Source organism: Equus quagga, chromosome 4 (genome assembly GCF_021613505.1).
Source record: "Equus quagga isolate Etosha38 chromosome 4, UCLA_HA_Equagga_1.0, whole genome shotgun sequence".
Lineage (NCBI taxonomy): Eukaryota > Metazoa > Chordata > Mammalia > Perissodactyla > Equidae > Equus > Equus quagga.
Genome location: NC_060270.1, coordinates 44768993 through 44795420, shown reverse-complemented (window position 1 = coordinate 44795420; position 26428 = coordinate 44768993). Strand labels below are relative to the sequence as shown.

The 26428-nt window shown below is 36.2% G+C and overlaps 1 protein-coding gene across 7 annotated transcripts in view; it reads left to right on the top strand.

Annotated features, from left to right (window-relative positions):
- The window catches only part of NAALADL2 (N-acetylated alpha-linked acidic dipeptidase like 2), a 1259279-nt gene that overhangs the window by 897431 nt on the left and 335420 nt on the right, over positions 1 to 26428 (top strand). For all 7 annotated transcript variants that reach the window (XM_046659057.1, XM_046659060.1, XM_046659059.1 and 4 more), the window contains one exon: positions 21493 to 21636. In XM_046659057.1, coding sequence (XP_046515013.1) covers positions 21493 to 21636 — 144 coding nt within the window. The remainder of the gene's footprint in view (positions 1 to 21492; positions 21637 to 26428) is intronic.

Sequence of the window (26428 nt, the reverse complement as noted above, 5' to 3'; positions counted from 1 at the left end):
GAGCTGATGAACGTCTCGGTAACCACACTCATCCAACAATCTACTTTGTGGCTCCTTTTCAGCTTGATCCTTTGCTTGAGAGTGATGACAATGATTGTAACAACTTGGATAAAAATTCCTGTTGGTAAATACCATCGACTCAGGTGAAGAAATTGCAAACCCTCTGTCAGAAACAATATCTGACATTTCCTCTGGTAAAAGAACTGGCCCACAGCCCTGACTGTTGCAGAGCAGGGTAAACAACCAGCTCCTCGGGGTTTTTCTTTGCTTTGAGTGTCTAGTTACTATAGGAAAACTGCAAGAAATGCATTCATTAGAAAACTATGTCACCTTAAAACCTAATCTAATCCACAGATATATCCAGGTTGACTGTCAATATGCTGCTATTGTTTTCGTTGCTGCTGTTGTGTTAACATTTAATTTGAATGCTTTGGTAGGGTCTTTGCACTTAAGCTGCCCCAGGCCCACCATTTCTCATAGTTCCACAGAGGCCTTGATTTACACATTTTTGTTATCAGTTGGCCCCATGGGCCTTTAAATCTATGACCTCCAATTCCCATTTCTGTTTTTAGCTATGATTTTAGGATGACAGGTCACAAAAATTCAGATAAAATCCTATATAATTGCATCATATAACATAGCACAGCTTCTATTTTGTTAAGAGTCATAATATTTTCCAGTGTTTTTTAGATTATTTTATCTCACATTGAAAACAAAACAAAGACTTAGGATCATCCATTTTGTGGCTAAATATGTGGAGATACTCAAAATACTATATTTGATAGAATAGACATGCATTTAAATCAGACTCTGACCCAGAACTTTGTTTTGTAGCTGAGAAAAGAGAGTTCCTGGTGGGGATGAGTCCTGAGACGGGTACAATGACCAAAAATTACTGGGGTTGGCAACCTCAGACTTTTATATTATGGAATATGAGAGAGCTAAGGTCTGGCAGACAGAACTGAAATGCTACTTCCGATATTCAACGGCCAGGTGAGAAATATGTGAATCAACAAAATGTTTTGTCATCATATCTTATACGCATCTGTAAGATGAGGCCCACGTGAGGACAGGTTGTTTATAAATTCCTTTTTCTCATGTTCTTTCTCTTTACATATAAATTCACACTCACCCACATAGACTATAAATGAGTATCTTTGCATATGTCTATGAGAGTGCACACAGGTATGCAGTGTTACAATATTTATGGCAGTTGGTTTTAGCGTAATTAATGTTTGGATTTACAGTTGCAATTACAAAGTCAGTCAATTCTTGCTGTGAAAAACCATATTCCTACCTTAACCTTTTCCACATACAGAGCTCTGTATACAAGATTTCTGATGTAATAAAGATATATTTATCATTTCTACTGAAAAACAGCATTTTTTTCCCTCAACTTTATATCTTTATACACATTTGCTGCTTTAGAAATAAAGGATTAGCTGATCAACAGCTGAATCATTTTAATGGCACCTGTGTAGCTGACAGTTAGGATGTCAGGAAAGTGCCATGTTTGTAGGAGATATAAGACTGTCCTTGGTTTTGTGATGAGTAGAAACAGAATGTGCTGACTAAGTGACCTGAACGACCTCATGATGACACGATGCCTTGTTTCAGACCTGTGATGAGTTTTAGTAGGTAATTATTTTTGAAAGATTGCCAGACAGGTTTTGAACTCTATCAGACATTTAAGGCCCAAAATCTTCACTTCTGGTAGTCTGAGGCTTATGATAGGAGAAAAAGTGTGACTGGCTATGTTACTTCTTGAAAATCTGCTGCTCTCCAGTTACTTTACCACTTTCAGGACTCAGAAAGGATCAACGAGCTGAATTAACTTTGAAAGTACTCTGAAGGCCTACTTTAAAAATTAACAACACACATGAAAGAAATAGATTATTTTCAGCAGTTTTCTGGGATTGTGTCTCACATAACATATTACTAAGGTATTTGTGCTTCTAACACTTAAGCACCCTAATACCCTATATTTATGGAAATAGAAAATGAAAAAGTTCCAAACGTTGATGAATTTCTTTTCTTACACTCCTTCTGAAACAGTGATACACTTATTAAATAATTCACTACCCTTTCTCCATATGCTGTTGTAATTGTTGATCTAAGGCAGATACGTACCTCACATATCTATTTTAAAAAGTGCCTTTAGGCAAGAAAATTATAAAACATGTTGGCAACTTTCAGGGCAACACAAGTATGATTTTACAACACTGTCAGCTAAGAATTTACTTGACATTTATAACTTGAAATTGTTTTGTTTCTGTCTTTGAATAGCTCATCAATCTATTTAATGTATATTTCATACCCTTAAAAATATTAGATTTCTTGTTTTCCAGACTAAATGACCAACACTTCTAGCCTTTTCCATTCGAACTATTTTCTAACTTTGTCTGCTTTTATCCTTTCCTTCTCAGGTAGGAAAACACTCAAGTAATTCAATTTACTTCCATCTATACCCAAATATTGCTTAATGTTCCTCATGGTATTACATTCATACTCTTGTATAATATTGTATAAGTTCTTGGATTTGTAGAGTGGAAGTGTAGAAACATGGACTTGTAACCTCTTTCTCATTCACGTATTAACTGTATCTATGTGGAGTATCGTTTTCTGACCCAATCCCGTTTTTGGAAACTACACATACAATGAGGAACATGAAGGACACTAATCTGAAGTGTAAAGATCACTAAATGTTTTATGTTTATAGCTGTGTATTCTTCACACAGGCTTAGATATAGACCATTTCTAGTGTCTCCAAAATTTCCAGCCCCTTTTTTGCACATTATACTTCTAGAAACCACCTGATTGCTTGACTGTATGGTCCATAATGGCATGTAACTTGACTTCTGTGTCGCTACTGTATCTTTAGCATATAGCTAGAATATGCAAAGTGTTGAATAAAAATTTTTTAAAGAAAATAAGAAAGAAAAATTCTGTGCTGTATAATACTGAAATGAAAGATTGCTCAACATAATTCTTTTATACTTAATTACTGCACTAATTAAATATGCATTTTTTCAAAGATCTCACACTTCATTCCATTTCTGAAGAACAAAATTCCCCAGTGTCCAAACCATCTACCACTGCTTGTCATCTAGAAAACAGAAAACCTTCTCTCAGTTGAGAAATTTTATACTGGGCCAGGAAGGCAAAGAAATATCTGAGTTGGGAGCTGGGATTGAGTAGTTCAGCCCAGAGTTGACTTATCTTGTGGAGGGTGAAGAGAATTTGACCAGCACTCTTAAACCAGAAGTTTCCTTGACACCTCTACTCTCTCAACTGCTACATCTTTCTGTAAGTCTTGTGGATAGATTCTTCTGCCTCCTAAATAAGTCCTAAATCCCTTTGTTTTTCTCCATCTCCATTGTCTCCACTGTGATCAAAGCCAATAGTAATTCTCACCTGGACAACCATAGCTGCCCCCTAACTGATCTCACCGCTGCCTCTCTTACAACGTCCAGTCCATTCTCCGACACCTTGTGAAGGAGCTTTCAAAACCCCAAAGCTGATTGTGCCACACTCTTCTGTGTACAACTTGTAGTATTGGCCATTTTTAAAATTTTACATAAATGATAGCACCCCCTGATATATGTCTATTTCCATCAGTCCCTAGGCAACATGTTTTGGAATCTGTTTTGTTTACTTAAGGTAACATATTAAAATACAGAGTATGAAGTAAAAGGGCTTAACCAAACCCTCTTCAGATATTGGTTCCCTCTGGAGAGGGATGGAAAGAGGGCAATAGGACTGGTAGTGGTAAAGAAGACTTCTGGGTTATATAAATATGGATGTATATATTATATATATATATATATAATCCTTCCTATTGCATTTCTGTATTTTTAATTTTCTCAGTTTTTCACAAAAGCTCTGGGAGTAGCAGAGAAACCTAATTGATTGCATTGCCCTTAAAATAAAAACAAGATTTTTTTCATGCTCTGAGATCTTTTTTATGATTCTGTGACTTCTTATGCTTCCTCAAGTATGCCATATTCTTTCGTAATTCAGGGCCTTCACATACCTGGTTTCTTTTAGTTAGAAGGTTTTGATTAGAAGGTTAGAACATGAGTCCTATCCTATAGTGCTAATAGTAGTGAAAATAAGTCCAAACACTTTGGAAGACAATTTACCAGGAATTAAAAATTCTCGTATTCTCTGACCCCAAATCTATTTCTCCATAACAACCTTACAGAAACCCTCACATATGTGCAAGTGGATGTATGTAAAAGTATATTCATGGAGATTTTGATTGCAATAGCAAAATTTGGAACTGATCAAATGAATTATAGAATGTTAGAACTATGAAATACTATACAGTATGCAAAAAGAATAACATAGATCTCTGCAAACTTACATCAAAAGATCTTTAAGTCATCTTTGTTGATTGAAAAATGCCACAAAGTGATGTGTATATTACAATATCATTTAAGTATAGAAAATGATACAGTTATTAAAAATTTTGTATGAAAAAATATAAAGTTTAAGATATACTGTGTTAGTAAGAGTGCTTCCTTGAGGGATGGTATGGGGGACTAAAAGGTGGGGTATGATCAAATGACCTTTAGCTTTATTTGCAATGTTCCTTTTTTTTTTTTTTTATTGATGTTATGATAGATTTCAACCTTGTGAGATTTCAGTTGTACATTATTGTTAGTCATGTTGTGGGTACACCTCTTCCCCCTTTGTGCCCTCGCCCCACCCCCCCTTTTCCCTGGTAACCACCGATCAGATCTCCTTGTCAATATGTTAACTTCTACCTATGAGTGGAGTCATATAGAGTTCGTCTTTCTCTGATTGGCTTATGGCTTATTTCGCTTAACATAATATCCTTGAGGTCCATCCACATTGCTGCGAATGGGCCAATTTTGTCTTTTTTTATGGCTGAGTAGTATTCCATTGTGTATATATACCATATCTTCTTTATCCAATCATCAGTTTCTGGGCATGTAGGTTGGTTCCACGTCTTGGCTATTGTAAATAATGCTGCGATGAACATAGGGGTGCAATGTTCCTATTTTTATAATAAGGCTTCATTAATGTATTTTATTTAGATAATTAAAAATTAATAAAATTTCCCACTGGCCCCAAATGAGAAATATAGGTTACTATTCTTTGGATTCTTGATCTTTAACATTCTGATTTTATATTCTTTAGTCTTTGAATCATGCCTTGAGAACCACCATTCAAAATTACACTATTTTCCAGCAATTAATCTGCATATTTTATAAAAACCACAATTTTTTTTCTTCTTTGAGTTATATATGTGTATGTATGTGTGTGTGTGTGTATATGTATTAACATTTATATGTGTGTTCAGTTGGGAACTTGAAAGCAATGAAGACTTTTTAGAAGTCTCTATGTTATTATTTTGAAATATAGTCTGAGAGTATTCAGTACAGAACTTAGAGATTTTAATCTCAGTGTTTAAGAGAATCTTTCATATTTCTGTTCTAATTCCCATTCATATTTTTAACTAAATTATTTATAACTCTAGTTTGTCTTCCGGCTTGAATTTGTGTGATGCATCTCACAGAATTATCATCTTACTTATATCTTATTTACATGTGTGTTATCCAGAGATAGGCTCAATAAATAACTATATATTTTTTTCTCTACATATTACTATTACCCCACTGAGTTTTTCCCATCTCAATATTACATAAATTGCTAAACATATAATATTAGCATAGAGGTAGATTCATGAAAGTTGTTTGCAATGTTTGAAAAGGCTATGCATTTTCTGTTGATAACTGAACATAGATTTTTACTGTTCAATCTTTATATTAAGATATGGCATTAGTGTGACATTAGTTAATGTTTTTAGTATTTCTTATTGTTTATGGAGAGCTATTCAATTTTAACATCAATGCTGGATCAGTGTAGGTTGTACGGATATAATATGGGATCTTATAAATCCAGCGTGTCACTGATAGTTTCATTGAAACTTGAAATAATTTTGAAATTTCAAATAGTTCAAATAAATCCTGAATGCATGCAGAAAGTAGCTGATGTCTTCTTTTGTGTTGAAAAATGAATTTGACTTTATCATAACACGGTCTAAAAATAGCCACCTTGCTTTCATATGATTTATATTTTCTTTGAAGCAACCTTGCAAGTGTGCTGCTCTTTTTTAGTTCACTTTATACCAAAGGTACTATAAGAAAATAGGCATAGACTGTCTTATTATCTCTTTGATTTGTGTATCTCAGTACACTCCACAAGTTGGGCATGAGCAGAAATGCTTATATTTTTTTCCATGGGAACCTCAGAAGAATGAAAAGAAGTGATAGCAGGAAAATATGCTCTATCAGAAGGAGCACCAAGAGATTGCATTTTTTTTTTCAGTTCTACTGGATGGTATATGGATAGTATTTGTCACTGGAATAATGTGGCTCATTTATATTGTACTGTTCTTCCGTGGAGCTCAAAGCACTTTATGGGCACTCTCATTAATCCTAAAGCTTTGCTGTGAGCTAGGTATTTGGCAGCTTTTGTCCTCACTTTATTGCCGGGGAGTCTACAGTTTAAAGGATGTCATTGGGGAGGCATTTGCGAAGTGTTCAGAAAACAACCAAGGGGGTTAACTGCAGTATGAGTAGGTGAGGACATTTTACTTTATTTATAAAGGCTTTATGGTAATAATTACCCATAAAGCCAAATGCTAAATGTAATTATTTAAAATATTCTATCCCTCTTTATCTCCGAGACAGTCTTCCTACAGAATCTATTATTAACAGGACTTTCCTTCTTCTACATATCCAGGATTGAAACCTTCATTGCTTACTCTGTTACCTCATTGCCACTACTCTGTTCAATGGGTTGCCAAGTCTTGACAATTCTTCTTTTCTAGGCTTTTCACATGAATCTTTAACTTTCTGCTTCCAGACATATCCTAGCTCATGCAGGTATTACTCTTGTTAGAAACTGCAATGGTTTCTAATAGTATCAACACCAGAATCTTAGTTTTAGAGTCTAAAAGAAGCAGGCTCTGAGCCTACTTCTTTTGCTTACCAGCCATGTGGCTTTAAGCTTCTCAAAGTTTCTGATCGTTAGAATTATTTCTGTCAAATGGAAATAGCATTAACTAGTTTGAAAAGTTGTATCATCATATACAGTGGAAAGGGAATGAGGTAATATATGCCAAATACCAAGCTCTATGTCTGGTACAAATGGAATCTTTTGTTGTTTTCGTTGTATTCCCTTTTCCAGTTCTATTCTGTTCTGTGTATCACTCTCAGATCAATATTTCTAACATCCACTTTCATACTACCAATTCTCCACTCAAAACCTTATAAAACCCTCTAAAAGTCCCCAGTACTTACTCAATATTCTCCACACTTCTTAATCTATCACACAAGACCCACCACCACAAGGACTCTGTAAGTCTAGCCATAATCTACCATGTACATGGTCATCTCCACTTAACCATGTCTACCCGCCATTCCCTTTTCACACCTTTATTTTTCTGCCACAGCTCATTTAATCATTTTGCCTGGAATCATCTCCCCTGTACGTATTTTTTTTCCTATAGTTTGAAACTTATAGTTTTGTATAAAAAATCCTGTCAAAGCCAGGATCATTTGACACCAGATGTAGCTAAAGAGCATGGTTCTGGTAACTGTTTTTTAGGGTTCTAGTCACTACTTTAAAAGAAACTCAAATTTCCCGGTGAGGAGTCAAGAAAACCTGCTTCATGTTGCTGAGCTTTGACATGCTGACCCCTGACCAGTCACAAGGCACTGCTGTGCTAATGTGCTAATAAATCCATTAGCAATGTTTGTTTTTCGTTTCCATTAAATTCATCTCTGTCTTTTTCAGATATCTGTTTCTTCTTTATTTCTGGTGTTCCTCGTCTCTTCAGGCCTGCTGAAGCTTTTTTGTCTGTTGGTTCATTTCAGAAACCCTGGCCAGAGATATTGGGTTCTCTAGCCACTCTGAAACTCTTTCATTAACTGAATAGTTCTAGTCATGAAGCTCAAAATGAATTAATTAATTTTGTGTCTTCTATTCCCTCCCAGCTCTTCTGCTGGGCTCCCTGTTCCTGTCCCAACCCAACTGCCACAAAAATATAATTAAAAAGGGCTGCCAGACAGGGATCTGTTCGTTTTCTGGAATAACTTCTTGGACGTTTCTCTTTTCTACGTATTTAAGATTGCACTCATTTCCTACCTCTTCTAAGAAACAGATACAATGTTGACTAAGAGTGACCCAAAAGGATCTTAATATATAGCACAAGGTGTAATATTACATCACTGAATGGTTATGAAGATTAAATGAAGACGCTGGAAAGAAAATTTAGACCAATGTGAATAATCTTGATTTTTGTTCAAGCTCCCTTATCATGGAAAAGCTTTTAAAAGATAACTGTGTTTGGTGCTGTTTGAAGTCCTATACACAAAAACTAGTAAAGACAACATTACTATCCTTAAAAAACATGCCAGCTTATTAACTGGACCATCAGAACTGTGCTAAGCACAGCCGTGTCTCTCACTGTGCCATTACAGGCTTTGCTGCAACTTCAAAGAAGACTTATTATTTAGGGAAATAACCTTTCAGTATACTGAAAAATATTACCAGAGTAAGAAAATAGGCAAAGCATTATTTTCGTCTTTTTTTTAAAATATGAATTTGGGTCCCATTTCATAACATACTTTGAGAAAATGTACCTCCAAAACAAATTGCTAAATTACTTTCAACAAATTATGGGACCTTTCTGTAAGAAAATTCTCATGTCCATAAATTCAGAGGAAGAATTAATAATACAATATTTCTGACTAGAGTTCTATTATACAGACAGCTCTTGATGACCAATCTGTGCTTATTAACTGAGGGGATTTTTTCCACAGCACATGTTTAAAAATCTTCAATTTTTAAATTCCATGTGTGTCTTCTCCCAATATACACTGTCACTATAGCAAGACACTAGCGTGATATTTTTCAAGTCACAATTCTATGTGTGATTAATAGTAAAAAGTAATTTTATGATATTGTAAGAAAAATGATAAGCCAGGAGGGAAATTAATTGAAATCTTTCATTTTACCCATTCCGAAAAGTTCCGAGGGACTTTTCTGTAACTACAGTAGGATATTCACCTCAAATTTAGATGTAACCATGTGAATGCAAAGAACTCCTTTTGACATCAAGATGAGAAAGATTTCTATTAAATTCCTGTCAGAATTATAAAGTACTGTGTGGTATTTTGAAACACATTTTGGAGAGGAAACTATTAACTTATTAAAATCACTGCTTGTGGAAAAGGTTAGAATCAAGATCTTAGAAATGGAAATCCTTATTGTATATATGATGTATTGTATTATACGTATGTATTGTATATATGATGAGTTTAAGGCTACAAAAGAGGTGGAAACCTTTCTCAGAGTCTCTTCCCAGTTAGAGGCAGGGTAAGGACCAGATACTGGTCTCTGGACTCCAGGCCGGTGTCCCTTTCTTGTGTCAATGTTTCCATGTCAAAACCAGAAAATACACAGGTAACAATGAGGAAATGAGATGCACTTCATATGTGGTAGCTCATTTAATCTAACATCTATGTCAGGGGAGCAAAGATTAATTATTTTCCACTTTTATTATAACATCTAACAAAATAAGTAACTCCAGAAATAAAGCACTGATCTTCCTGTTCATTGAATCAGCCTCGTAAAATATTGTGTTGTGGTTACAATCTGATATGAAGAATTTTATTGTAAATTAATGGTTCAGACTTTCATAACAACCAAAAACCAAACAATACACATCCATACAGTTTATTTGCTGTCTTTTAAAAAATGTAAAGTACACTTTTTCTAAAACTAGAAGCTTTGCAAATCATTTCAATGTTCATACCCCTCTAGTCTGAGATGATAAGCTTCTCGGGGAAATGCCCTTGAAGAGGGTTAATTTGCTTATATTACATGTAATGTGCAGATGGCCAATTATTCCAGTTATGAATCTAGACTACTTTCTTCGAAGTAAATTGCATATTTTATCTGTCTCTTAGTTTGTTTTTCTTTTTTTTTTTTTAAAGATTTTATTTTTTCCTTTTTCTCCCCAAAGCCCCCCAGTACATAGTTGTATATTCTTCGTTGTGGGTCCTTCCAGTTGTGGCATGTGGGACGCTGCCTCAGCGTGGTTTGATGAGCAGTGCCATGTCCGCGCCCAGGATTCGAACCAACGAAACACTGGGCCGCCTGCAGCGGAGCGCGCGAACTTAACCACTCGGCCACGGGGCCAGCCCCTTAGTTTGTTTTTCTTATGTTATAGTTGATGGTTTATTTCCAAATGTTCATGTTCTTGGAATGCTTTAGGGAGTGAAACAGTCTTGGAGTAGACAAACGATGAATACAAAAGAATAGTAATATTTAGAGTTACATGGAATAGGGAATCAGTTCTCTTATGACCAAGTATTTCTCTGAAATAGAATTAAGAAAACATTTGTGAATATCTGAATATTACCACTGCCATTGTACATCTACATTTTCATTTAAAATGACAGATTTTGGGCTGGGCCTATGGCTAAGTGGTTAAGTTTGTGCACTCCACTTCAGTGGCCCCGGGTTTTGCTAGTTTGGATCCTGGGCATGGACATGGCACTGCTCATCAGGCCAGGCTGAGGCGGCATCCCACATAGCACAGCCAGAAGGACCTACAACTAGAAGATACAACTATGTACTGGGGGCATTTGGGGAAAAGAAGAAGAAGAAAGAAAGAAGATTGGCAACCGATGTTAGCTCAGGTGCCAATCTTTAAAAAATAATAATAAAATAAAATGACAAATTTATAAATATAAATTCATTGAGATAAAATCCAGTGCCAAAGGATGTCCTGTTTCTTGAGTAGAAAGGATCAGACTACAAAAATGTCTTTAGAGAACAAGTTGTTAATGATGACCATCATCTCTTTGAAATAATTATAGGAATATGTTTCAAAGCCATAAAAAACATTCAAAGTATTTTAAAAAATATATTCTCATAATTCTGTAAATAATAATTTAATTATAGGGCACACTAGATTTCAACTAATGAATTAATGATGTAATTAAATACTTATGTTTGTGTTCTGTATATTAGCCAAAAGAAGCATAGCACCTGGCTTAACGGTACATTAATCAAATCAAAACTTTTTAATCTAAGAATAACTCTTCTTTAATTGAATGTTTGTCAAATTCAGAGCAAATTCCAACACTGCATAGCCACTAATGTACACATGATCAAGCATATTTGTTCGAGGGGAGAGAATGATGGTAACATATTTTAAAGTCCTTTGCCCCAATCAATTTCACTTTACCAATATAAATCTTGAGTTTATGTGTGTAAACATAAAAGAAGAATATTTTTAGTGATGGGGAAAGTTGTCTAGCTCTTTTTAAGCTTGTGTCGTGATCAATACCTTTAAATAAACTAATTAGGGAGCCTGCCCCATGGCCGAGTGGTTAAGCTCCCGAGCTCCGCTTCTGCAGCCCAGGATTTCACCCGTTCAGGTCCCGGGTGCGGACATGGCACCACTCGTCAGGCTGTGCTGATGCAGCGTCCCACATACCACAACCAGAGGCACTCACAACTAGAATATATAGAATATACGACTATGTACTGGGAGGCTTTGAGGAGAAGGAGAAAAAAAAGAAGATTGGCAACTGTTATTAGCTCAGGTGCCAATCTTTTAAAAAAATAAAATAAAATAATTTTTGAAAGAGAGAAACCAAATTAAATTAAAAGGTATTTATATAAATACAATCGTGCACTGCATAATGCCATTTTAGTCAATAGCAGATCACATATATGCCAGGTCCCATAACATTATAATGGAGCTGAAAATTTTCTATCACCTAGTGGCATCGCAGCCATCATAATGTTGTAGTGCAATGTATTATGCATGTGTTTGTGGTGATGCTGGTATAAACAAACCTATTGTGCTACCAGTTGTATGAAAGTATAGCACATACAATTATGTACAGTACATAACATTTGAGAATAAATTTTTGTCACTGATTTATGTATTTACTATCCTGTAATTTTTATTGTTACTTTAGAGTATACTCTTTCTACTTATTAAAAAAAAAACTTTACTGTGAAACAGCATGCCGTGTCACTCTGGCAACAGCCTCGTATATCTCGTGTTTACCCTGTCTCTTGATTGCATGATTTTTCCTTCCACTTGATTTAATTTTGTGTTGTTTTGTGCATCATGGGCCCTAAGCATACAAAATCCACTGCTGATATTTCCATGGAACATTGAGTTATTGGCCTGGAAACAAAATTAAAAGTGATTAAAGATTACAAAGTGGAAGATCAGTGATGGTCATTGCTCACCAGTCAGGCGTGTCCCCTTCCCACCGTAGCTATGATCTTGGATAACAAGAGCAAAGTGACAGAAGCTGTTAAAGGCGTTGCTTCATTGAAGGCAATGGGACTAACAAAATTTGAGAAGGACCTGTATCAGACATGGAGAAACTTCTAATGACCTGGATTGAGGACCAGACTTAGAAATGTATCCCTCTCAGCACCGTAACAATTGTAGCCAAAACCAAACATTTGTTTGTGGTGTTGAAAGAAAAGGCTTGGCCTGACTACAATGTTGCATTGAGTAACAATGCAAGTCTGCACGTGCTGATGTGAAGGCAGCTGAAGAATTTTTGGAAAATTCTAGATGAGCTAATTGTGGAAGAAAATTACTTGCCAGAGGAAATATTCAGTATGGATGAAACCTCCCTATTTGTGAACCAGATGCCTGAGAGAACTTTCATCCATAGGAGGCCAAGTCAATGCCAGGTTTCAGGCCTTTTAAAGAGAGGATTACAGTGTTGCTTGGGGGCAATGTTGCAGGCTACAAATTGAAGCCCTTTCTGATCTGGCGCAGTGAGAAAGAACTCCAGGGCCTTTATTCACACGCTGCCAGTGTACTACAGAAGCAGTAAGAAGTCATGGATGATTCAGCTCCTCTTCTAAGATGCTCTCCTGAATTGCTCTGCTGGCAAAATGGAGAAATACTGTTTGGAGAATCACATACCTTTCACAAGATTTTGCTTATTCTTGATAACACTCCCAGACATCCTCCTTTTATTGGTGATCCTCATCCCAATATCAAAGCAGTGTTTCTCCCTCCAAACATCACCTCTGTGATCCAACCAATGGATGAAGGAGTTATAGCAGTTTTTAAGGCCTACTACCTGAGGAGGACCTTTGCTCAGGCTATTGCTACAACTGAGGAAGACACTGGTGCAATTCTGGAAGGATTACACCTCTATGACTGCATCAAGAACCTTGCTTGGACTTGGGGTATTGTCACCAAGGAGTGTATGAATGGCATCTGGAAGAAGATACTCAGGAGGTTCATCTATGATTTCAAAGGATTTGCCAAGAATGCGGAGGTTGTAAAGATCAATGAGGCTGTGGTTGAGATGGCAAACAACTTTAACCTGGTGTGGATGAGGGTGACATTGAGGAGCTCCTCGAGGTGGTTCCTGAGGAATTGACTAGTGAGGAGTTGTTGAAACTGGAACAGGAATGCGTAGCTGAAGAAGAGGCAAGAGAAAAGGAAACTACAGGAGAAGAAAAAGAACTCCCAAGAAAATTGACGGTGAAGCGTTTAGCCAAAGGTTTTGCAGAACTCAACAAGCTCCTTAAAAAGTTTGGAAACGTAGATCCCAACATTGAAAGGTTTCCATTAATAGACAGGAATGTTCATGGTGCACTGTCCTCTTACGAGGAAATCTATGATGAAAAAAAGAAAGAAACCAAGCAAACCACCATGGACGTATTTCTGAAGAGAGTGGCACCTCCTCAAGAAGAGCCTCAGGCTGGTCCTTCAGAGGGTGTTCCAGAAGAAGGCGTTGTTATCATAGGAGATGACAGCTCCATGCATGTTACTGCCCCTGAAGACCTCCCAGTGGGACAAGATGTGGAGGTAAAAGACTGTGATATTGGTGATCCTGACCCTGTGTAGGCCTAGGCTAATGTGTGTGTCTGTGTCCCCGTTTTTAACAAAAAATTTAAAAAGTAAAAAAAAAAATTAAAAATTTTAAAAATAGAAAAAAGTTCACAGAAAAAAGATATAAAGAAAATATTTTTGTATAGCTATATAGTGTTTTTGTGTTTAAAGCTGTGTTGTTATGAGTCAAAAAGTTTAAAAAAAGTTTATGAAGTAAAAAAGTTATAGTAAGTTAAGGTTAATTTATTGAAGAAAGACAAATATTTTTTAATAAATTTAGTGTGACCTCAGTGTACGGTGTTCTTGAAGTCTATGGTAGTGTAGAATAATGTTCTGGGCCTTCACATTCACTCACTGACTCACCCAGAGAAACTCCCAATCCTGCAGGCTCCATTCTTGGTAAGCACCCTACACAAGTATACTGTTTTTCATCTTTTATACCATAATTTTACTGTACTTTTTCTATGTTTTGACACAAAGATACCATTGTGTTACAGTTGCCTTCAGTATTTAGTACAGTAACATGCTGTACAGGTTTGAGCCTAGGAGCAATAGGCTACACCATATAGCTGGGTGTGTTGTAGACTATACTATCTAGGTTTGTGTAAGTGCACTCTATGATGTTCGCACAACAACAAAATTGCTTACAGTACATTTCTCAGAACATATCCCTGCCATTAAGTGATGCATGATTGCCTTAACAAACTAATATTAACAAAGACTTTTTCTGTGCACTACTTTTTAAAATAAAATTGTACTTTACATAATCTGTGCTCTTTTAGTATCAGAATATATAGACACTTTGATTGACAAATGAGTAGGTTACTTTCTATTTCCTTTAATGTAAAAGTTAACATGACTTTTTACTACAGATTAGCTAAGCAATAAAACGTGATATTTACCAGGGAACCTGGCAGAATGCTTTAGCTGAAGAGAGGACCAATGAAATGAGGCGCTGAGACCATCTGTGTCTTCATTTTTAGGACTTTGTGATTACAAGTTTTGTATTATGAATCATGAGTTTTAGGCTCATGATCAGACAAAACAAAATTATTCATTTGCACTTTGGTATAATCATTCATTCAAAAAATATTCACTGAGCCCCTACTTTTTACTATGCACTGTGCTGAGCCGCAGGAATACAGCAGTGAATGAGCCCCCAAGAAGCTTACACTCTGGTCAGTGAGCAGAAAGTAAAAAGGAAATTAGAACAGAGCAGTGTTTACTATATGTGTACACAGGGACTTGTGTGGGGACAGGTAACAAGGACAAAGTGACATCTGAGAGTTGGGTAAACACATCAGTCAGCTTTTAGACTGACAATTTATGTTAATTTGAGAAGACACAGGAAATAGGTTGTAAAATTAAAGAAATAGTAATTTTAATTTTAGTTATGAGAATAACTATTAGTAATAAAAATCCTGTGTCGTAAAAAATGCACGTGTGCATGTATATATATGTGTGTGTACGTGGGTATGGTGTGTATATATATACACAGAGAGAGGCAGAGAGCATGAGCGAGCTCTGAGAAGAGTGCATAGCACAAAGCATTTTTAAAGTAAGTGTTTTATTTTTAATAATATCTTAAACAACAGAGTACCGAATTTGACTAGCTTGAAGGAAGATGGTGATATTCATAACCAGTAGTTATAAAACACTGAAATAATAAAGGATCAGCTGTATTTACAAGGACAACAAAATGACTAGCCAATTTAGTGCACTGGTCATTTCAGGGAAATAACTGTAAATTTTGTGAGCTAAAACAAAAATGAGAAAACATTTGCGCCAGTTATTTAATGGTCTGGTTTCTGTCAATGTGGCAGTCCTCTGGGGAAAGTCAAATCAAATATTCTGGGGGAACATCACTGATATCAACTTGCTTATTTGATATTTGGGTCTTTTTCATAAAAGTGCAGCACAAAATGTGTTTTAAAAATCTCTCTTTTTTAAGCTTTCTGATCACATGGTTTTCTGGCAAGTGGGAAGTATTTACACTTTAGCTTTGTCAGTCTTTTACTATAATAAATTAAAATAGTTGAAAATCAAGAAAAGAAAAAAGTCGAATCAGTTAGCTATTGTAATATTTTTTCATGACCGAAATAGTGTTGAAAATGTAATTTTGATCTTTGAATCACCAAATTTTTCTTTGAGGAAAGGATAAAACAAAAAGAAATGCTCTCGTCCATTGTAAGCTTATTGTTTAGTGATAGCATATGAACAGACTTGTTACCCATTTTAATGGAGACTCTCTGAGAGAATTGTTGGTTTGGGGTTTATTGATATAGTCAAAGGCTCTATCATCTTTAATTTTGGGTAAGATGAGCAAACACATGCTATTCTTCATCCTTTTCATCCTACTTTTTATATCTTCTTTGCTGCGTAAAATTACGTAAATTGTGTTTTGGAAAAGTATAGAATGATTTAGGCCAATGCTTATCTAATGTGCATGTGAATCACCTGGGATCTTGCTGGATTCTAATTTAGAAAGTATGGAGTGGGGTCTGAGATTCTTCTGCATTTCTAGTGAGTTTCTAGATCATTCCAATGCTGCTTGCCCGAGGCCTAGAATAGAATTGAATAGAAAAGATCTGTAGGATCTGTGCTTACACTATGTTGCATGGATCTCATGTTTACACACACACAAACACACACACAGAGTCAGGTGCCAAGTGTTGCGTTATACTCCTCAACTCAAAAACTGTAGTCTCCTCCACAGTGGCAGCAAATTGTCATCACGGATCCACATGAGGCCCCTCTGACTTTATTTACCAACATATTTTTTACCTCACATCACCACTTGGTGCCTTAATTCTGAGGAACCCAGTGTCTAAGATTTCTAGTCTCTGGAGGTTTATCTTTCCTGATACTCTGGGTAATCAGCACTTGCTATATACACTGACTTTTAATTTGAGTTCAAAAGAATTCCATCTTGCTACACAAAAAAAGTGCTGGCGGCTAACAGAGCGTTCATTTTTTCTTTATACACATAACCAGATGTGATTGAAATGAGCATCAACAATTTGAAAAAGCATAATGCAAAGGCTGTTAAATATGTACAATTAGAAAACATCTTACGGGGCCAGCCCGGTGGAGCAGCGCTTAAGTTCGCACGTTCTGCTTCTTGGCGGCCTGGGGTTTGCCGGTTCAGATCCTGGGTGCGGACATGGCACCACTTGTCAAGCCATGCTGTGGTAGGCGTCCCACATACAAAGTAGAGGAAGATGGGCACGGATGTGAGCTCAGGGCCAGGCTTCCTCAGCAAAAAGAGGAGGACTGGCAGTAGTTAGCTCAGGGCTAATCTTCCTCAAAAAAAAAGAAAACATTTTACTTATTTTTAACCTCATTTCTTCTAAATTTCACCAACTGTGGTTCAGACTCAAGGCGTCTGATCTAATGAAGCGCCTCCAGTATCATCTTGTTGTTCAGGAATAGTAGAGGGGATGACAATATTATCATAGTGATATGATTTATGTGTTACATTTCAAACAGTGAGTCAGTGATGGAATCAAACTTGGGACTCTATATCTAACGGATTCTTGTAGTTCCTAGATAGGTTTTAAAATATATCTGGATAAAAATGGTACACATGTTTGATTTTATTCAAAGTCTCTCAATAATAGGAGAAAAAATTCTTCTCCCAGCACTTCTTCAATAAATGTTTTTTAACATTTTTTGTCTATAATTTAATCTCAGTGTCCTGTAAAGTCCTGCTTTTAGTATCTGCTCTCAGAGTTGAACTGTTTGTCAAATTTCCATTAAGCTGAAGGTGAAAAATTAATGAACCTCTTACTTTGGATGTTTCAAAACTAATGCAAGTCTATTAGTCATGCAGCACAAAAAATCGAAAATTTGGACATGTTCAATTATGGTTTAGGATTCACTCATATTTAACTTTTAAATGAATTGTTCCATATGCTTAATGGAGCATTCTAGAGAAAAAAGAATACAGTTATTGATTTTTTATTAACAGATAAATATATCTCAAATATGAGTTTATTTATAGAAATACTTTTTCTTTTAACCGCAAAAGGTAATTCTAGAGCAAGGTTAATCAGTGAGTGGATGGGGATGGATGGGTTTTGAAAGCCTATGTGATAGGTGTGCTGTGGGAGGGTAGTTAGCTGGGGAGAGAGCACAAATGTAGAACAAGTGTAGGATTAAGAGAATTATAATTCATTCTTCGGTTGCACCCCTGTTCCATCTTCTAGGCATTCAGAAAAGCAGCAAGATAGAGGCACTGAAAGCATCTTTCAAAGAATTGTTGATTCATTCTTTCTTTTTTCCATTAATTGTTGAGCTTCTCTTATGTTCCCAGCAGTGTACTAGGCGTTGTGTGTTATGCAATGATGTAGAAAACTTGGTCCTTGTTTTCAAAGAATTTAGAGTTTAGAGGGGGAAAACGGTGTTTTTACATCGTGGCTTTAATTAGAAATAACAAGCCCTGCCAAAAAGGTGCAGAAAGTGACTTGTGAGTTAGTCTTTGAAGGGATTGTGTCATTCAGGCAGGATATGATGCATGAGAAGAGCAAGTAAAATAGAAGGAATGGCTTAAAGAAAACACGGAGGATGTAAATCACAGAATGTGTACGGGACAGCTTAAGTTTCAGCATAACATGTATGGAGAAGAATGATAGGAAATTATATTGGCGATATAAGGTCTAAGACTGTGAGGGGCCTTGAATGGCAAATGAAAGAGTTCAGTATTTGAACTGGGGAGAGATGAAATCATGCAGCATTATAAGGAGTTTCATTTTGTGATGGTAATGTGTCAGCACCTAACATCCATGAAAACTTCAAAATAACAGATTGCACCTTTCCCATAAATACTCTTTCATTGTCCCTTGTAGACTAAAGTTCCACAGGTAATGGCTGAGGGAGAAAGTACATGCTGGGAGAAGCGGAGATGGCTATATCAGGGCTTCCCAGCTGGTGTGCTTAGGCACACTCTCTGTGCCTTGAGATGTTAATCTCAAGGGCCCCAGGTGCAGCCTGGAGCAGCAGGGACTCACGGCAGGTCACTTGTAGCTGAGAGCAGCTTCCTTGTGGTCTGAAAATCCCCTTCAGTTCACCTCAGCGGTTCTCTGTGAACCACGCAGCGCCTGGTTCATGGGCATACAAACTGTACAGCTGCACAGGGCCCGCACTCAGAAGGGCCCACAATTGATGTAATTCTCTACTATTGCCGCATTGAAATTCTCATACTCTTTGAACAAGAAGTCCCACATTTTACTCTGGGCCCTGCAAATTATATAGCTAGTCTCGGTCCTATGACATAAAAAATGTTAGGAGGCAATGAACTACACGGTGGTCAAAATGCACTGTCATATATCCGTATAAAAGGGGTTCATACTAAATTAGGAGACCAGCACTGTGCTTCTATAACAAAACTGATCCTAAGCTTACATCTTTATTATTTTTTCTTCAAAGCCATGACTTCTATAGCTGCTGCAGGCCTAAGCCAAATATCATTTTTTAGCCTTGTGGTTTTCCAGATGACAAATTAAGGAAATACTTCTGTAACATATTTTCTCATTTATAATCTGCCTCCTGGAGCCTGGGTACCAGTATCTTTGAGCTCTGTACCCCCCTGCAGTCCTATCGAATTAAATTCTGAGAAAACCTTTAGCAATTACTTTCCCTAATAAAAGTCCTGAAAGACATACTTCTGGGTTCACAAACATTATTGGCTGCCTGATAGAATCATTCTGTTGTGTATTTTCTTTTCTGAGTCAGTATAAATGTATAAACTGAATAAGTATTTAGTTCTTTCCTTAAACACAGCTTAATTTTTTCCACTCTCTTTACTCTGAGTACTTGTTTATTTTTCTCTTACATGTGTTATCATAGCTGTTTTCTCTCTTTGTTGTTATTTAATTTTTATTTTTTCAAAGTTATAGGTGAATATAAGTAGTCAAATATTTCTACGAAGCTTAATTTGTAAAACCACGTCACCTTCTCCGGTCCTTCCCTGTGTCTTCTCGCCCCTTTCTCTCTCCCAAAGGCAAATACTTAATTGCCTTGAACATTTTTAGTTGTAACCTACTTTTTACATTTACCTCTCTGTCTCTCAAGAGCATGCTTAAAAATTGAATTCGTTTTACAGTTTTATCCATAATATTGACTTACCACTATGGAAGATAAAGATTTAATTTTCTTTTGCAAATCTCCATGTAGCCTCATCTCTGACTTTTGCTCTTTTCTCCTTTTTCCTAAAGAATGATACCAATTTTTGTGTTAAATAGTCGTTACTTATATTATTATGACTATGTATGTATTATTCACATCATCCGCTGATTACATTTCCTTCTCGAAGAACTTTTTGCTCCCTTTGAAGCTAATAATTGTCTCATTTTATATTATATTTAATAAATGTCTCATTTCTTATTTTTCTGTATGTCTAGAACCTCTTCAAATGTTAACTCTGATCTTACTGTAAATATTCTCTCATCACATTAGCACACATCTAGTATTCTCATTATTTTTATCTTCCCGGACACCTCTCTCCCCCAGCCTCCTGACCTCCTACTCTTATCCTCGATAGGTTTGCAGCACATGCTCTGTCTTACAATTGTCCTTGGCTGAGAGCTCCTACTTAAGAATGGCAAAATTACATTGATTTGAAGTTCTGTATATGGTGGAATTTATTGACTGATGGGTTTTAATGTAAGATATCTTGAGTGAGTTGTTTTGTTGGTAGACTTCCAGATTTTTGGTATTTTTATATATTCCCCATTGACCTGGTCAAACTGACTACAAATGAATGTTCCATTGCCCTACCTGGAAGAAAAGATTCTGGGCTCCAAGAGAGTAAAACATCTGAAGAGTCTCAGCAATCATGATACCATCCCATTTTAAATATAAGCCTTACCCTTCACTGTGTCTGGTGGCTCCCGATTCAGCACCCCACTTTCAGTTTCCTGCTGGAGGGAAGGTGGTGGGAGGTTATAATAAGCACTGTTCACATTGACTGGGTGAGTAAGGGGTTCAGGAGGAGAGACCCCTTCACAGTCAGAATTTCATCAAATCCTCCTGTTTCCAGCCTCTCCCTCACCCCTCCTTTAATAGATAGCTGGTGTTGCCAATTCCTAAACCTTTCCGGGCTCTGTGGTACAAACTGCATTGCTTCTCAGCTTCCTCCCCCTGCTGGCTTAGATTTTGGTCTCCTTGGGTCTGTTGTATCAGTTGACACTTATGCATCTGCTTTCCAGCTTTTAGAATCTTTTTTGCTGTTGTGTCTTATTCTCTTGGCCCCTGTGGATTTATGCTTTCTTATTCCTTGTTATCATTTCAGTGGAGTTTTATGGAAGAATGGAGGTAAATGCATGTGTACAATCTGCCATCATTAACTAGGATACATAATAGTATTTGGACTGAATTTTTATTATGAGGTACCTCAAATCATTTTAAATAAGTAGGCAGAGTATAACTAAGGAATAAACAAAGAAATGAACTAAAATATACTTACCGCTCATATTTAAATACTTGTTACAGAAAACTTCCTTCAAGTGTTTTTAATTTCTGTTTACTAAAGATTCTGTTCATTTCTCTTTTGAATACAGATGGAAGCTTTAGGCAAAACCGGTCAGACCTCACCTCTCTCCTTGTGCAGCCCATCTCAGCATCTCTCGTTGCAAAACTGATCTCTTCACCGCAAGATAGAACCAAAAATGGTGTCTGTAGCCCTCTAGAACTTCCAAATAATGGTAAAGTATTTAATGGCTTTCTATGTGTCTTGTAGCTTTTGTAAGGACCATGATCATTTTTAATCTCCTAAACTGATATGTTTAGGATTATCCTCCAAGAAAACATTTATTTTTGATGAGGTGAGCATTTATTTCTCTCCTTTGGCTCTTTAAGGGACATTTTGGAAAGTAATTTTGATAAAGACTCACAGTTGACCAAACTGAGAGGTTAAAAAAAGAAGAAAAGCATTTTGAACTGCAACAAGGAAAAGCAGCTTTACAAATAAAGCATTTTGTACATTCATGACAATCTGCTTAGCGTAGCTTCCCGGTTTCAGCTTCAGCAGTCTTGTTGCCTGCCAAGATTCAGTGGATAGCAGTCAGCTATCTGGGGTATGAAGTCTTTTAGTAGAAAGCATTAAAGCCTAATTCCAGCAATTGACTAAAAAAATCCCTCTGTCTTTACGCATCATCGCCCGAGAGATGCTTCTTGTACTGCAGTGCAGTGTGTCAGGCCTTGTTGGACCACATAGGATAAAACTAAAGTCGTTAAGCTACCTATGGTGGGATGAAAGCCACGGACTGCATCTTATTTCTGCCTCCAGCCTCAGCATTAGAATTCTAAAGAACAGACTCTCTTTACATATTGTTAAATTTGTATCTGGTTGCTGTGAAATTCTACTTGAGGGCTCTGTTTTTTGTGTCCAGACCTGGAGGCCCAACTACCCTTGTTTGATCACATCTGTTTTTCTCTTGATAACAAAAGTATACAAAAAAATTGTTTTGAAGAAGTCTAAAAAACCTGAGCACATTCAGTGTGGCCCTCTGTTAGAAACAGACACTTTTCAAAGTCCTATAGATTGAGAGCCCTAAACTACTTATCGATTGAGCAAAGTGGGAAATGTAGAAAACAGGAATAAGCCTATGTCTTCAAAGCAGGATCGAAGCAGACTGCAAGGAGCTTATTTTTTCTGTTTTCTGTTCTGAGCTCCATAAATTGATCATGGGTTCTATTTGTTAAAATATGCAAAAACCACTGTAGTAATAGTTTAGTTGTAAGGAAAGCACTGGACCAGATTTAATTAATTCATTGGTTAATTCAATAAATATTCAGAGGTCCTGATGTGTTCCAGCTACATTTCTGCCCTCAACATGCTGATAGTCCCCACATTAGCTCCATGACTGTTCTGATGTCACCTCCCTACTGGAAGCCTGGATGTCTGCATCTACAGAAGGATATCTAACCTTCCATTATCTCAAATTGTTCTGAGAATCAAAGTATGATGTATGTCCAAGTACTTTTGTATACTGTAAAATGTTAGATTAGCAAGTATCTTTTTTTATCAAAAAACTATCAATTTCCTCTCCAATACATTACACTTTGGCATAACAAGAGCATAGCAAAGCAAGATGGCACTCTCCAGCTGTATCGCCACAATAAATTAGCAACATGTATGAAGCTTAGAAGAAACATTGAGATACATATTGAAACCTGTTTACAACTCTAGTGTTAAAGAAGCAACAAGATAGACCTGCTTTCTAAGGAATTATGCCATATCAAGTTTTTCTCATGGATATAGTAATTATTGGTTATAGAAAACTTCAGACAGATGTATTTAACTAGAGAAGACATTTCATGTTATAATGCATCCTTCTTTCACCTTTCTTAAATTTACATTTAGATTTCCCAATTGATTAAGCACTGTGAGTGATTTGTTAAATTTAAACTAAATTTAAATGCAGGATAATGACCCTTTACCCCACTGTTTGGACAATAATGCTGCTGAATACAGCTAAGATAATTAACTTCTAAGTTTTCTCATAAACACATGAAACACTTTAGTTACTCACTGTGATATGTATCAGGGTGGGACATGAAAAGCATATAGAATGAGGTGCTATATTTTTGAGCACCAAGAGCAATGCTTATAGTTTATGCATTAAAAAATAATTTAAATTGTATTATAACTATATCTTACTGTTGTATTTTCTAAGTATAGACCTGAGCTTTAGTGCAGGAAAATCTTTACTCAGAAGTTTGGACAGGAGAATATTAAATATGTGTGCAAATCAACTAATTATTTATACTACCCATTTAATCCTTTATGTACACTGAATTAAGAATTCTCTAAAGTCCAGACAACAATGTAGTGGAATTTGCTGATCATATTTGCTTTCTTAGCATCCCTTTTCCCCTTCTGCTTTTGGAACTGTTGCCAACATTTTCCCGTAATATAGTATGAATAGGTTTAACTACATCTCAAGCTCTAGAAATAGATCTTGATTAACTCAAGTCTATTGGCATTTCACATCAACCATATTATGATGATTGGTTCAAGGATGATCTAAGGCTGGCCAAATAGGGCCAAGACTCAATTTCTGGACTTTGTTTGAGCACTGACTCACTTTAATACTAGAGCTGAACAAGAAAGCATGTAGCCCTGGGATCTTTCGGTAGTCTTCTTGGGACCTTGAGAGTTTAGCTTACCTGAAAATGGAGCCAACACAAGGAAGGTGTAAGTGGATAATGGAGAGAACATAAAAATAGAGAAAGAGATAGATAAAGGGAGAGAGAAGAGAGGCTCCTGTTCACATAATTTGAGCCCTAAATAAAGTCATATCTGAAAACAAATCTACTGAATTGGCCATATATATGAGTCAATATATTCTCATTTTTTTCCAGTTAATTTATTGTTGGATTTTCAGTTGCTCGCTACCAAAAGGTACCTAAGCGATGCAGACCATAAAACTTAAACTAAACAAAGGAATTAAATATTACGTTCATGAAATAGACCCAATGAAGTGAATTAGAGACCAGGACATTTGTAGGAAAAGTCCTGAGAGAACTAAGAAAATTGTATGAGGAATAGAAAAAGAAGTAGGAGAAAAGTTCTTGCTTAAATATATATGGATTGTTCACATTGATTAGATAATTGAATATTGACTCCATTTCATTTTTCATCGTGTTACTTTTTGTAGGTCTTACCCATCGATCTAACATGTTGTCGGTCTTTGTCCTGGAGAGTCAATCAGAACATGGAAATTTGAATTTTCAGATATCAGTCTGAGCTTGTGGCTCAAAACCATGAATGTTGTGAAAAAAGGAGAGGACAAAGTGTAAAATGCATTAATGTATTTTAGGATGAAAAATATAAATGAATGAAGTTAAAATAATTTTAATATGTTTGAATCACTTTTGATGAATAGAAAAAATGTATAAAACTTAAGGTCATCAGTGATGACTTTTTCACATTAGAAATTTGGATCGTATCTTTTCAAATGAATATATATATTTAATTTGTTAACATCTACTTGAAAGTATGCATTTTTATCATTTCTTGAGCAGAGATTTAAAAAGATGTATTGAGCATGTCCACAAATTGTGGTTATGTTAAAATTTATTGGTAAATACTACATATTAACTTTTCAGAAAATATCCATGAACAAGAGATGTTAGTACAGTGGACTCCAGCATTATTTTTTGTTATGTATGAGACTAATCAACCTGTTCAGAGTGACCCCAAAGTTGCTATATGTGGGAAAATCTAGTAGAACATTATGCTATTCTGGTTAAAGAATGTCTTGAGATATCCATATGTGTATGTGTGCATGTATATGAATATATATATTGATATATATATCTCAAGTAGTAATGGAGTGGTATGGATGTGATATGGTATGACCCATTTTGGGCCCTCCGAAAGAGAGAATTCCTTAGTAGGCCTAAAAAAAGTAAAAGAATTGATAACTTGTTTTAGAGCAGGGTGGGCTTTAATAACTTCTAGCCATCAACATGGAGGGAAATATCCAGAAGAACATAGGGGCCAATTTAATTTGTTCAGACAACTTCTATATAGCATACATATAGATACAGTGGCCACTCTATACAAAAAAGTTCAGTGAGCTAAACTACTTTAGGGAAGACTGATCAGTGTTGTGACAAATGGGAGCTGGATGTTAGCAGTCACTAAACTGTGCAATGGTGACACCCCAAAGTTATGACTCTTCAAGTTGCCAGTTACACAGTGAACCTAGGAGTCTGAGCTGGAAGCTGATGACAGAGTAATCCGTAGAACTAAAGATCGGCCTTCATGAGCTGCCGTTCTGAAGTCCTCAGACAAAAGAAAAAAAAGCTTCCGACAATCACTTTGAAGGACTCTTCATCAAGGGTCTTAAACAGAGTGAACATAGGTGGGAAACCTATTGTCCAAAGTCCATAGAAAGTACAGTCAATTCTCTGTTTCCTGGGGAGTGAAGGTTGAGTTTACCAAGGGTGACACAGATCTGTCATTCACCCAGGACTTCTCAAGTTTCCAGCTTTCTGTCTTGACTGTTTTGATTTTAGGAAATGATTCAGCTTAGATTCAGTCTAGAGTTTTGTTTGTTTTGTTTGCTAAAGACCTAAAGACAGCCTGAGATGTGCAATTTTAAGCAAAATTACTTTAACAAGTGTTTACCAACTTTCAATGTTTCTCAGTTTCTTATATTCTTATCACATTATTTCTCAAGTACCTGTCGCTCCTTCCAAATAACAGAAGCTCCAACTAAACTTTGTAGTTTATACATATGATAAAATCCTTTAGAGCATACCATATCTGTGTATTTTGATGATACTTTTTTCACAATGGGCTGATGTCGTCATTTGCTAAGCTAGAAACTGCCGAATTCCTTACTGCATTTCTAGTTCAGTATTCTGCTATTTCTTTCATGTATCCAGTATCTCTCCCTGTTATTCTATTCAGTGTTATCCAGATATGTCTTACATGTTTGTGACTGTAAGTTGTAAAGCCCCAGCATCCTCTAAAGCTCAGGG